Source organism: Clupea harengus, chromosome 3, assembly GCF_900700415.2.
Source record: "Clupea harengus chromosome 3, Ch_v2.0.2, whole genome shotgun sequence".
NCBI classification, from domain to species: Eukaryota; Metazoa; Chordata; class Actinopteri; order Clupeiformes; family Clupeidae; genus Clupea; species Clupea harengus.
The window spans coordinates 22,520,733-22,534,543 of record NC_045154.1 but is presented as its reverse complement, the minus strand read 5'-3'; the positions used below and the strand labels follow the sequence as shown (position 1 = coordinate 22,534,543).

General features: G+C 44.2%; 1 protein-coding gene across 2 annotated transcripts in view; it reads left to right on the top strand.

Moving 5' to 3' along the window:
* Window positions 1-13,332, top strand: part of cntn1a (contactin 1a) — a 58,391-nt gene extending 45,059 nt beyond the window's left edge. For both annotated transcript variants that reach the window (XM_012842437.3, XM_031564976.2), the window contains exons 15-24: window positions 835-958; window positions 4,248-4,409; window positions 4,825-4,974; window positions 5,473-5,543; window positions 6,291-6,525; window positions 7,986-8,089; window positions 8,190-8,376; window positions 8,663-8,781; window positions 9,031-9,199; window positions 10,367-13,332. In XM_012842437.3, the coding sequence (XP_012697891.1) occupies window positions 835-958; window positions 4,248-4,409; window positions 4,825-4,974; window positions 5,473-5,543; window positions 6,291-6,525; window positions 7,986-8,089; window positions 8,190-8,376; window positions 8,663-8,781; window positions 9,031-9,199; window positions 10,367-10,443 (1,398 nt within the window). In that variant the 3' untranslated portion in view covers window positions 10,444-13,332. The remainder of the gene's footprint in view (window positions 1-834; window positions 959-4,247; window positions 4,410-4,824; window positions 4,975-5,472; window positions 5,544-6,290; window positions 6,526-7,985; window positions 8,090-8,189; window positions 8,377-8,662; window positions 8,782-9,030; window positions 9,200-10,366) is intronic.
* The last annotated feature ends 479 nt before the right edge of the window (window positions 13,333-13,811 follow it).

The window sequence follows — 13,811 nt, the reverse complement described above, 5'->3', positions numbered from 1 at the left end:
CATTCATGTCGAACTGGAGTCAGAGGGCTGTTTCCCTTTCACCACAAGGACTTTACGTGCCACTTAATATTAGTTGTGTGGCATCAGAGCGGCATGAATTACAGCACGTCTAAAAATAGCACTTCCTTTCAACAGTATGCCTTTTTTCCCCCATTCCTCTAGACATAAATAATCAGGGAGCCAGGGATGTAAACCAGAGATGGCCACGTGTGGTGCGTTTCTGAAATTATAGCACTGTATCACTCATCAAGTATTAGTTAGCTTGCCAGAGAGGAGAGGGTGGAAGTAGCTGTCTGTGGGCCAGAACTCACAGCAGGCCCTCTAATGGGAAACCAAATGGCCTCTGGGAAAAGGGGGGAAAGTTTCTCCATAGGGTCAGTAAGGGTCGACCTACCTCTCTGCCAAGTACCAAAAGACTGCTCTCATATCCTCTGCACAAATCAAAGTGGGTAGTGTAAATGTTTGATGAATCAGCACTAAATGTTGCCCAAAGGTTACGTTAAGAGCTTGTGGGAAACGCTGTGAGATTAGATGATATGCCTGCTCTGAAATCAATGCCTGAGTTGTTCGATGCTTTCTTTCCACTTAGGATCCTGCACATCAATGAACATTATCAGGGATCATTATTTGATCAGCCTGTGTGTAGACTGACCCTTGACCCTGTTACCATAGGGTTTCTAGTACCTTGTTCCACTGGTTAAGCTACAGATAAAGAAAATATAAGATCAGTGATTAATAAATAAACTGGCACGTTAATAACCATACCACTGTGAATGACGTTTTAGTGTTTAGTGTTTTGTATATTCATCAACCTTTCTTGCATTGCCTGCTCAGGAGGGAGACTCCAGCGGAGAGATGCAGATCAAGAGCACCCAGCTGAAGCACGCCGGCCACTACACCTGCACAGCCCAGACCCCAGTGGACAACGTCACAGCATCCGCAGAACTGGTTGTCCGAGGTGAGTCATTATCACTCAAAATACACAGACCTGTGGAAGTCAAAGTAATTACAATGTGCTTTAAAGATGATAATTAGCATACATGACTGATTTACGTTAAATACCAAGGAGTGTATTCTTCTTGGATTGTGTGCTTCCAACAGGCAGGCCAACAGGCGGCAGACACTTTAATTCGGTCTCATTATTATCAATAACAAATCCAGCGGCTTTGACAGAAATAGGCAGTAGCACTGACACGATTGGCATTGTTAAGTGTGGCTGTCATTCTCCCCCTCATAAATTCAGCAGCAGGAATTATTCTAAGTCGTATGACTGGTAGTGGTCGCTGCATTGCAAGGACTGCTTGCCTGATGAAACAGAGCCGGTGACATGAGACATTTTTATATGGGAGCTCATGGCGGTGCCAGTGAGCGTCTGACGGGGTGGGCCGCCGGCTAAGAGGCCGAGGTGATGAGGTGGCGGTCTGGCCAGCGTCAGCAGAGGCGGGCTGCTCTTGGTGCTCTGACTAAATCTGTCATCCATGCCACGGCTCCATCTCAGGCCTCGGCAAGCGTATCGCACTGGGAGGGGAAATGCCTCCACCCACCTCACCCCGACTGGCTCTCGGCCAGCCGCCTCTCTGGTGTGACCTTACCAGAGGTCAGCGTTCGACCGTAGGAGATGAAACCCGAAACGGTATACAGCCCTTGTAAAGTGGCACGCCAGCATGTCTAATCTTCGCGAATAGCCATTGCGGTTTGCTTGCGATAAGCCACACTGGTGAAAAAAAAAAGTTTAAATCGGACTCACGCGGGCTTAGTCATAGTCTGGGTGTTACCTGCGACACTTCCTGTGTAAGCGGCCGTGGGCCTGTGGCCACTCTTCCCGGTGAAGGGTTATTGTTGGCCCACGCATGCGCGGCCACATTTCGCCTGGTCCAGGTGGGATTTTTTCTCTGTGACGCACAAGCCGCTCCGGATTCCAAATGGGACACGGTGCGCTGCAGCGCCAGTGCCCACACTGAGCCACTCTGTAAAAGCAACACCATTAAATTCAGTTACCGTCTGCTCTTTTGGAGACGCCAACCCTCTCTCTGCAATCACACATCAGTCTTTATGAGGAAAGAGATGGTTTTTCTTACACTGGACTTTGCCGCATAGCCCAGACAGAGTCTTGCCATAAGCCATGAGCTAGACATAGTATAATAGCTGTATTCACTTTTCCAGCATTTGAGGTTAATAAGCAGCGAAAGCGTACTGAGTGGTCCAAAATTCATCGTTTTCCACCTGTGCTCTGTGTCATGTCTGAACGGGAGTGGGCATGGCTCTTACGTGGACAGCGCTGTATCCTTCACAGTTTTTTTGTGGGCGTTCGTAGAGCCAAATCCTGCTGTAATTTTCTTCCTTGGCAGCCTCTTGTCACTGATGTCCAGGTAATGATGACGAATGGGAGGGTGGCCCTCAGTGTGCCAGGTAGCTCGCTCGTTAGGATGGCTAAGTGGATCTGATCGGAAATAAATGGCAGTTCCCAAAACACTCTGAATGTCCTGAACACTTCATCATGGAGGCGCTTAGCACATGTGTTCAGACACCGCCTTGGCGGAGCCCGCTTCTGAAGAGCTGCATGTGTGTGACACACGCATACACACACACACACACACACACAGACACACACACACATGACACACATGCACACACACACACACACACACACACACACACTCACACGCACACACACACACACGCATACACACACACACACACACACACACACAAACACACACACACACACACACACACACACACACACACACACACACACACACACGGACACACATACACACACACGTACAGACATACACACACACACACACACAAACACACACACACACACACACACACACACACACACACACACACACACACACACACATATGCACACACACATAAGGACATGCAAAGACTGCTCTCAGGTGGTGGCAGGCACAGATGAAAGGCGCTGGTTTGTCAGAGATCTGCGGGGTGTGGGTCTCCTGAGGTGAGCTACACATGTGTCTCCCAGCTTCGACTGAAGGAGAGGAAATCACATTACCACACCGCTGCGCATCACTCACGCTTACCCACCCCACCATTTGAATTGCTTTTAAATTAGTGATGTGAGAAAAAACACATCTAAAGATGAAATAATAGACTGTATATATTCCAATCTAACCAACCCTTTCTTTCAAGGTGCTTCAAAGGGAAACAGTTTGTGCACAGTCCTGGCTCTGTAAATGACAAACAAATTGGCTCGGACCGAGCCATGCAATACTCCAGCCAGTCAACATGTTACTTCAGGAGCATGAAAGGCAGGGGTGTAATTGGATTGGCAGTTGAGCTCAAATATCAAAAACCTTTTGCCAGAATCAGGAACTGCACCTTTAAACAAATGGTTACCATAACACAATAACAAAAAAGACGCAAACACATTTGAAATGGACATTGCCACTCTAATTTGACACAGTGAAATTAAACTGCCTGGAATGAATAGAAAGCGCTGGAAGGTCGCCCTCTCTGGAGCTTCTAAGCCTCTCAGTGCACTGAAAGGGCTCTGTGCTGACATGAAAGATGAGCTGCTTAGTTTCTGATGCTGGCTGAAAGTGCAGCTTTCAAAGCTAACGCTAACAGTCTGGATTTGCTATTAGTTTTTTCTTTCTTTCTTTCTTTCTTTCTTTCTTTCTTTCTTTCTTTCCCCTTCTCTCTATCCTCAGGAAAGAACAGGGTAGCCCGATCCAAAGAAAATAAGAGAGGATTAATGGAATCTAAAGCTTTCCACTTAGCTATGGTTAACGGGCAGCGGGCTGTATTAATGACACCAAAGTCCTCACCCAAAACCCAAGCTTAATGTGTTTTAAATAGAGCAGCTGCCAACATGTGTAATTTAATGTGTTGTGTGATGAACATGAAAGCTATCACTGAATATTGTTAAATATCCTCGGGGATACTATGGAACTCTAAAGGAACGGAACTGGGGGGGGGGGGGGGGGGGGGGGGGGTTCTAACTCAAGGGCTAGTTCAGGGGAAAATCTTTCATTCTTTTTTACATTTTGATGGTCTGGTTTTGTAAGCTGTCCCATGGAAACATTTCTGCTAATTGTGGAGAGCAGAAAGTATGTCCTTGCATGAAGATAAACTCATTGACCCAGTACTTAAAAAAAAAAAAAAAAATAGGAGTAACCACAATCTCTTTGTTTTCTTTACTTGGTTGGTCTGTTTGGAAATGTATCACCGAGCGCTGCCTTGACTAACCCCTGTGCTGTCCTTCCTGCCAGGCCCTCCTGGAGCCCCTGGTGGAGTGCGTTTGGAGGAAGTCCGAGAGAAGGCTGTGCGTCTGATCTGGAGTCAGGGCAAAGACAACCACAGTCCGATCTCCAAGTATACCATCCAGTACCGAGACCTGCGCTCAGCTGGAGAATGGAGAGAGGCTGTGACCTGTAAGAAATCTCTCTCTCTCTCTCTCTTTATCTCTCTTATCTCTCTCTCTCTCTGATTCTTTCTTTCTCTCTCTCTTATCTCTCCTATCGCTCTCTCTTATTCTTTCTTTCTCTCTCTCTCTCTCTCTCTCTCTCTATCTTTCTCTATCTCTGACATAGCTCCATAACCATTTAGCTCCACACTGATTCTGAGATTGCTGCCTTCATGCGGAGAATGCTCAGCATGAGCAAAATGGCAGACATTGTAGATTAGGAGGCAAACACCCTTTTAGTGCCCTCAGGTCCCCTATCTGACAGAGTGTGTGTGGTCTATCAGGAGGGCAGAGAGTGTGTGCACACTCCTGTCTAGCCCCCTTCTGAATCACTCCCAAAATGCAAACACACCTTGAGCCCCAAGCATTCTGTCTCTTCCCAGCCCCTCCAATTGTGGAAGGCAACGCAGAAACCGCCACGGTGGACGGCTTGATTCCGTACTCAGAGTACGAGTTCCGGGTCATAGCGACCAACACATTGGGCACCGGCGATCCAAGCGACCCATCCCGTAAGGTCACCACCCTGGAGGCAGGTGAGTGCAAACACTGAACTAATTCTTTGTCTGTATAAAGTCTTGACATTTCTCCCAGGGACCTAATGGTCAGACATTGTCTGCCTATACACATAAACGTTTGAGAGTGCAGTCATTGTCTGTGTGTGTGTGTGTGTGTGTGTGTGTGTGTGTGTGTGTGCGTGTGCGTGTGCGTGTGTGTGTGTGTGTGTGAAATAGAGCGAGAGAGAGAGAGAGAGAGAGAGCATGTGGAGCAACAATGTGTGGCCCTTGTAGTGTAGGTCTTCCATAATTTCCCTTCTCTCTTCCTTATATTTCTCTTTTCTGTGGCAGGCATCCCATAGTAACAGCCAGGTTTTGGCAATACCCTTGACACTGACACTGTGTATTTATCAAGGCCGTAGTGTTTTAACAAGACTGCCTGAAGTGAAGTATAGTATAGGTTTGGCCGTTTTGTTCTGAGAGCCTGACAGGGGTCCCTGTGCAAACTCAAAGTCCAGCATTCCACTCTTATTTTAGTTCCTGTGGTGGCACCTTCAGACGTTGGTGGAGGAGGAGGAACCAAAGGGGAGCTGATTATCACATGGACGGTGAGTTCTGTTATTTCTCTCTCCCCCCTCTCTCTCTCTCCCTTCCTCTCTCTCTCTCTCTCGCTCCCTCTCTCTCTCTCTCTCCCTCTCTCTCCCCCCTCTCCCCCCCCTCTCTCCCTTCCTCTCTCCCTTCCCCTCTCTCTCTCTCTCTCTCTCTCTCCCTCTCTCTCTGCACTGCCAGAGAAAACATTTGAACACAGTTTAAATGCAGAGCTTTTGACACGTGACCATATGCATGCTTTCTCAAACACACACACACACACCCACACATTTAGATGTTTTCTGTGTTTCGCTGTTCGCTACCTATTGATATAGTAGTCATACCACTGTTACTAGACTGTACATTTCTCTCTCAGATATGCAATGATACAGAAAGGAAATCAGGTATGAGGCAGCTTCCCTGCATACCCCAGACCCTGTTAGAAGTGAGGGGAAATTGCTATTGAGCTAAAAGTGCTCACAGGCCTGTAGTTAATCTTCTGATTCAAGGCTGATTACTAAATCTCCCTTCAGCATCTGTGATAAATCACAAACATTAGGCTCTACTTAACGCTGTCGCCACTTGATAAATTCAATGGGCCGTTTCGAAAATTGCCGTTTCAGTGGATGTCTCGGCACATTAGATCGAAGTGAAACGACAGTTGTGTTTTGAGTTTAACCAAGCTAGAGGTTTTTTGGGATCCGATGTCCTTCACATGCGCTCTGAGGTGATTATTGTGTGTTTTGTTCTTTTGGACCGGTCTACAGCCTATGCAGCCAGAGTACTTCTATGGCAAGAACTTTGGCTACATCGTGGCCTTCAAGCCCCTGGACGGCAGTGAGTGGAGGAAGGTGACGGTAGCAGACCCTCAGGCCAGACGCTACGTGCACAAGGACTCCTCCACCCCCCCCTTCACCGAGTTTGAGGTCAAAGTCAAGGCTTTCAACGACCAAGGAGGGGGTCCCTACAGCCTCACAGCAATCGTAAACTCAGCACAGGATGGTAGGACAGACCTCAGCACAACTAACTACCTTAGGAGACGGGCTAAACAATAGGCTTTAAAACAGTAAACAAGTGAAAAGCTTTTGATAAACAATATGTAACACCTTTCAGTATTATTATATTTTTTGCTATTGTTACCTGCATTATTATTATGGAAGAGATAAGGGATAATGCATAGCCTACTGCATGTCGGGGCCCTGTTCGTCCAGTCGGGATTTATTTTCCTATACTGACCGGCGGACTATACATTATCCCACTGATTACTTGCCAAAACGATAAAATATATTCCTCCAAAATACCTCTTTTTAATGATTTTGTTGCAGTTTCGTGACTTCCGCTAAGAAAAAATTGTTATTCACGCAAATAGAACTTTAAAGTCTTAGGTGTTGCATAGCAACCTATTACTTGCTGACTTGAAGTTACAATGAATTTCTTTTACATCAAATGAACTTGCGGAATGATATGAAAAATGTGAATTAGAAGCACAAAATCTGTTGCCAATGGCAGCGGTATAAATGGAACTTTTTGCAACATTCTGAGGAGCCGTATAATAATATGAACATGAATCATTTTATTTTATCACTGCCATTTTGATGCCTGTTATTTAATGCTGCACTGTAAGCCAGCATATCAGCTCAGTTGCACACAGGATTCTTTTTTCTCCGCAGCTGAAATATATAACTCCATGTCTCTCCCAGACCCAGACTCACTCAAGCCCATCGCTCCTGAATCTGAAGAATTTTAAGTCCTTCTGAATGGGAGCCTCACGCTTCTCCATCTCTCACTGCTAGGATTACTGTGATCTGTGTAGCGCAGAACAATAAGCTGCTAATTCGGCTAAGGATGTGAGGCATTTAACTGGGTTATTAACAGCTACTGAAAGACAATCAGTGCAGCCGTCAGCCCCGGGGTCTCCTCATTTATCTCCGTGCCGAGTTGCCTCAGCAACCCGCGCTTGCACGTGGCGGCTTAGCTGGAGAAAAAATGTTGTGGGCACATCTGGATGATCGCCCCGGCGCATACTTGGTGCCGTGCCCACTCTGAAGTCTTCGGGAGCTGAGGAGACAGACAGGGGCTTGGCCACGGGCCGTAACTCACGGTGACTGTGGGAAGAGCAGAGCACGTAGAGACTTCACTTGGGCCTCGGGTGAAGGCTATCATTAATGCACCTCAGGGCCTGTCTTTAAAAGGAAGCACCAGTTTCCATTTGTGTTTCACAGACTGAGCTGTAAAATATGATTTTTTTCAAGCCAATCCTGCAACTGAATGCCTATTACTGTATTGGAATGTAACTCCTAAAATTATTATTAACTATTTAATTTACATCATTTTGCAAACAAAAATATCGTATTTTCAGAAAAACATCGGACACGAAATCTTACCTTTCACTCCCTGCTGCTGTTGGTACATTAATAGTGTGGACTGTCAGATACGACATAACTCTATATCTGTCCCTGCAGTTCCATCAGAGGCTCCCAGTGTTGTAGATGGCAGGGCCCTATCAGCCACGGAGGCTATGCTATTCTGGAGTCCTGTTATGCCTCAGTCTATAAAGGGCTATCAGGTAAGCAAGAACATGTACACAGCATCCAGCTCACAGCACACACAGACCCTGTATTGCGTATAAGGTAGTATGATGCAACCGGTGTCTGTGTGAATTTCAGCTGAAGTACTGGAGGAAGCAGGTGGAGAATAATTCAACCAATCCACCTATCATGGTGTCCAACTGGGACAACCAGACTCGTTTGGAGAAGCTGAAGCCCAACTCACACTACGTCATGGAGGTGCGGGCATTTAACTCGGCTGGACTGGGACCCGCCAAACGTGTTGAGGTTTCCACCAAGAAAGCCCGTAAGAGCATCTCTATCCACATATAGTAGAGCTCCGTCTACATAGACATTCAATGTAGCTCTTTAATGTAATAAACTGTATATCCATATCCATAAATCTTCCCCATAAACATCATCCACATATAGATCATGTCAATATGTAACGCAGGTAGATATAATCTCCATCAACATTGTCATCGACCATCTCTGTCCACATGTACTAAGGCACAATATCCTGTATAACATTATTACATTATTCGCTACCATAACATCTCCGTCAATCAACATTCTATCTCTTTGCCTCTCAGCACCAAGTCGACCTCCTAAAATAGTCAGCACGAAGCTGAACCCCGGTGGCGCCTCAGTCAACATCATGTGGGAGCACGTGCAGCCTCTGGCCAACGAGTCCAAGGTCGACGGCTACAAGGTGGGTCTCCTCCTGAGCCGCGCAGGAGCTCACAACCTCAGAGAGTGTCCCAAGTTACTTTCAAACGGCATGACACTGCTTAATAGCTGAAAAGGCTGAATAATTTGTCAGTAAGACCATATACAAATATATTTGGTATGTGGTGATTCATTTGTTCATTAAACCATAGCCGAAAACAGTATTCTGTCCATCTATTGAACATTGTTTTTTCAGCCATATAAAAATACCTGTTTTGTCTCGTTTGGCTAGATCCTCTACAGACATGATCTCCATGGACCAGGGCAGTTATATCAAACACCCAAGCAGCATATAGACTTGCCAATACACAAGGATGGGAACTCTCTAATAGAGGTCCGTGCACACACTGAAGGTGGGGACGGGGCAGTGGCACAAGTGCGGATCCCAGGTGGCCAAACAGGCAAGCCCCTTTTTTTGTCTTCCAATCCACGTTCATTTTAGTCAGTCTGGGTGTGTTTTGTTATGGTGGTGAGCTATGCTAATTTCTGTTGAAATGTCAGATATGCCTAATGTCTGATGCAAGTACATTGGGCCTCATGCAAGAATTGGCAAATGTCCTCTTATTTTTGTTCGTATCCACGATTTGTTCTTATTTTGTTAGTACCCATTGATTTCTGGGATTCACCGATGTTTTCTTAATTTTGCTGATTGTTATGTTTTAGACTAATTATAATATTGGATTCATACATTTGTGGGCTAAAGAAATACAGCTGGTCCATTGATCCCAATTGAGACAATTAAGACTAAAAATCCTCGGATGATATTGCGTGTGTTCAGCCTCTGAATGGCCTACATACTGTTCTTAGATGGTTTGGCCATCAAGGCCTTACGTACGAACGTAGGGGGGGTCTTCTATGCTAATTACAAACAACACGTGCCTCAAATTTATGATCAAGTGGGATTCATCATTCAGCACACCAGGGTAAGAGCAGATGTGGATGGTTAAAGTTTGATGTTGGAGTTGAGAACCAGAAAAATAAGAGAAATTGAAGAGAATGTTGCTGAATGCGTCCCAATTGTCTTTCCCAATGCGTCCCAGACGAATCACCTTCCAGCCACGGACAGCATTTTTATTTATTCATGGAGGTAGCTGGGAAAACGCTTTTATTCAGCCTGTGGTCGTACATAATCCTGCATCTGTGACTAACCTCTCTGCCCCTCATGGGGGGGGTTGACAGTAGCTCACACTCCACAGATCCCAGGGAGCCGGGCAGCTGGCTTATCTCTGTGGGAGGGATGTCTGTGCCGTCATTTGTAACCCTAGGGCCAGAAACAGGTGCTGACGTTATCCCATTTCATTCAGCATTAATAAGAAATGGGGGCTCAGACTCCATGACTAAATATAGTGACCCTCCCCCTATATATATGTCTGTCTGAGTTGGCCACCTTAATCTTCTTGCCATCGTGGCGAATCTGCCTTAATTCCGCATAAGGAATTTTAATGTTAGCATCCCCCCAGCACAGTCCATCTGCTGGACTTCGTGATCGATTGTCTGCACTCTTCTGTTAAGTTTCTTGTCTAACTTTCTTCTCTCTCTCTCTCTCTCTTCTGTGCTGTTTCACGCAGGTGGAGCCAGGATGGACGTCCAGTCCCTCAGCCTGGCCGCGCTGCTCTTGGTGGCGCTCTGGTGTGTGGGACTCTGAATGTAGCGCCATTCTTACCTGTCTTCACCCCAACCTTGGTGAAGAGGACTCTGTAAGGATGTTGCCTGTGAGGACTTAGACACTTTCCACAGCCCTTTTGGTTTCGACCTCGCAACCAAAATGCCATATTTCCCACCCTGGAAAGAAAAAGACAGAATGCGGGGGGGAAAAAAAGTTTTCAGAAAGTACAAAGATATCCAGGATATCCCTTATTTAGTATCTTCATAATATCTTTGGATGAGCAACGAAGGAGATCTCTCAACTTGTTCAATATGCCTTATATAAATATCTTCATTTATCTTTCACAGATGAAGTACTTGCTCTAATTGATATGGGTTGGAAATTATTTTCTTTTGTGGTTTTATTTGTTGATATGTAATGCAGATCCACCCATATGCATGGGGGACATTAAATACTGTTGCCTTCAGGCATGATATGAGATTTTGTGTTGTCTTCAACAATATGCTCCATATCTACTGCAAGTAATTCACAATGAAAGATAGGTGTAAGGATGTCAGAAATTGTCTTACGTGTAGTTTGCAAATAAGTGGCTTTTCCCTTTTTTTATTGTTTCAATAATAAAGCACACCTTCCCTTAACAGATCAAATCAAATGACCCAACAATTCAGGCATATATATGTACAATATTAAACATAATCTTCAATATAGAAGCTCGTATTATGCTAATATTATATATGCAATAATTTATAAGCTATTGATTTCTTCATGATCAAACATTACTTTTTTATCATATCAACTCACCCTTATTAAAATATAATTTTATTCAGAATTATTCAGAAATTGTGATTTCGTTGCCCTAACAAGTGGTTCGGTACAAGTAATATACTTTTGTGCATGTAGACATGTTACCTGAATGGGGAATACAAATGCTAAACTGTTAATAATGTCCAATCGACCGCAGAAACGCAGCAAAGAGTGTTAAACATGCTCATGTGAAGCACATGTATTTGTGTTTGTAAAACTAAGTTGAATGTACAGTGTACGTCTGTAGTGAAGAGGTGAAGCTACACTTAGCTACCCATGCAACTTACGATTTCAAACACAAACAGAACGCCACACGTGCTAAGGACATGGCTACATTGAGATTGTGTCGTGTCATCATGTCGAGATCACGGCTGTCATTGCTTTGCTTTAACATTCCACCAATATTGTGTTGTATGTTGCGTGCCCAACCATAGACACATACATTACAATATGGGACATCATTTCCCCAAAGGACAGGTACCGAGCACAATAAAGGCCTTTGTTTTGATCATATCCACAGAACCTCAGTCTCACAGTGCTCTGTGAAGAATGTCAGCATTTCCATTTACTATTTACTATCATTGAACTGAATTGTTTTAGAACTGCTATTATTATTGTCCTCATGGTCCAAGTAGCAGTGACATGTGTACAATAGTCTTCACACAGTTATAAGTACGGTTATGGTACAATGTCTAATGCATAGCAGCCTGCTATGCACCGTTTGTTTTGTTGTTTAAAAAATGACAACTTGCCTAGCTCTGTAATATGTCTTCTCCATCTTGATCTCGTGTCATCTTTTATCAGCTGTTGAAAAAAGCAGAAGACAACAACCATTCCACCCTTAACTATGTGAAAAACATCCCTTGACTGCATTTAATCTGTTTCTACTGTTTGTCTGTCTTTTTAAAAACTGATGTCTTTTTCTTTGTCTTTATAACACATACAGTGCAAGTGTTCAAAGATATGTCAAGTCAAATAATGTACTTCTGTTTGTTGGTAAATTACATTATGACCTGCGGTTTATTTGATAATAGAGGTATATTGTGTTTCCATATGCTGCATTTCCATAGTTCCGCCAGAGCACCCAATGGAGATCCTCCATGAAATCGAAGTTTTGTGTGTTGACTCTCAGCAGAAAAGGGGATTCTAGCTTAGCAATATGAGATGATGGGGCTTTAATGGCCACAACAGTGAGTCCAATATCTCACAGAACTGATGCAAGAGTCATCAGAATTTGGAGGTTGGGGATAACATATTTAATTTGGATTCATCTGCTTGAGGGCCTCTTTACGTGTGACTGGTCTTAGCCGTTGCTTATCCCATTTTGTGAGTATATCAAGAACCACCACAAAGTGCTTTTCCCTGTCTCCTTCATGCAGCGAATCATCAGTGAAAGCATTGCCAAATGCATGAAACGCCTTTAACTTTTTGCAATCTGTGATATTCTGATGAAAATGGTATGTCCTCAGATGCATGACTGAAAGAAATGGTACATTCTGTTTGCCGAGGAGCTCCATATATAACAACTGATTGACATTTACAATACGTGCATCTCAACTTATTCTGATCTATTTGTTTTTTTTTGTGGAGACAAGATTATTCATCCTGGATGATCCCATCACAAGCCTAATGTCAGAATCCTCTGCTTTTCTTTCAGACAGTTCCCTTGATTAATGGTAGAGACAGAACCAAACACGACTGACCAAGTGTACATTTCACTCATTCATGTACTTGCAGGACTATAGGCTCTGTAAGTGAGCATTCTGTACCTCATGTTATGCAGTCGGTTTTAATGTCATCACTGTTGTTTGGCTTTCGGACAAAGGTTTGTGTGTATGTGTGTTCACTAGTGGGTGTTGTATGAAGTCAATTCAGTTCAGAGGATCAAACTGATCCGTGTCCCTTACCTGCCAATGTTCATAGTTACCCCCACCCTTAGAACTGCCTTCACTTCATAAAACACTAACTGTGGTGTTTTCTTTGCCACTGGGTAAGTTAATGTGTGTGAGGCTTACTTCGATGTTCACTGCACAAACTTTTGGGGGTAAAACCTGGCTCTCTCATTGGCTGGATATGAAATGAATTATGAATTACAATAAAGTAGTTAACTATGAGTTTGCAAAACCTGTCTGTCTCATTTCCACTTTGATTATATTGTCGGCATGAACTCTGTTCTTGATTTCTTTTTTCACTTATAATTCAAAGCAGCAGTAAGGAGTTTGGGTTGGAAACAATTGGACAATCTACTTCCAACTTGGAACAATCTACTGAAAAGGCATGCAAAAAAAAACATACAAACACCAACAACAACACAGTTAACACTGGCAATAGCCTGCTAGCATTCTAACTTGTGTCTTTTGGTGATATAGTTGGCGATGTCATGCTTTTTTAAATGTTTGTGTGGCGGTCCAACCCGGCCGCATAGGCGTCTGGTCGGAATGACAGGTGTGTTTATAGTATGTCCTTCACATGACGAAATCATTGACAATTAATTTGAAGATGATACCCATACTACTTGCCTGAAAAATCGTATTTCAAAAAGTGGCAAATTGTTGCATATTGTCTCTTTTAAGGATCATCTTCTGAGTTGACTGGTGAGCTTT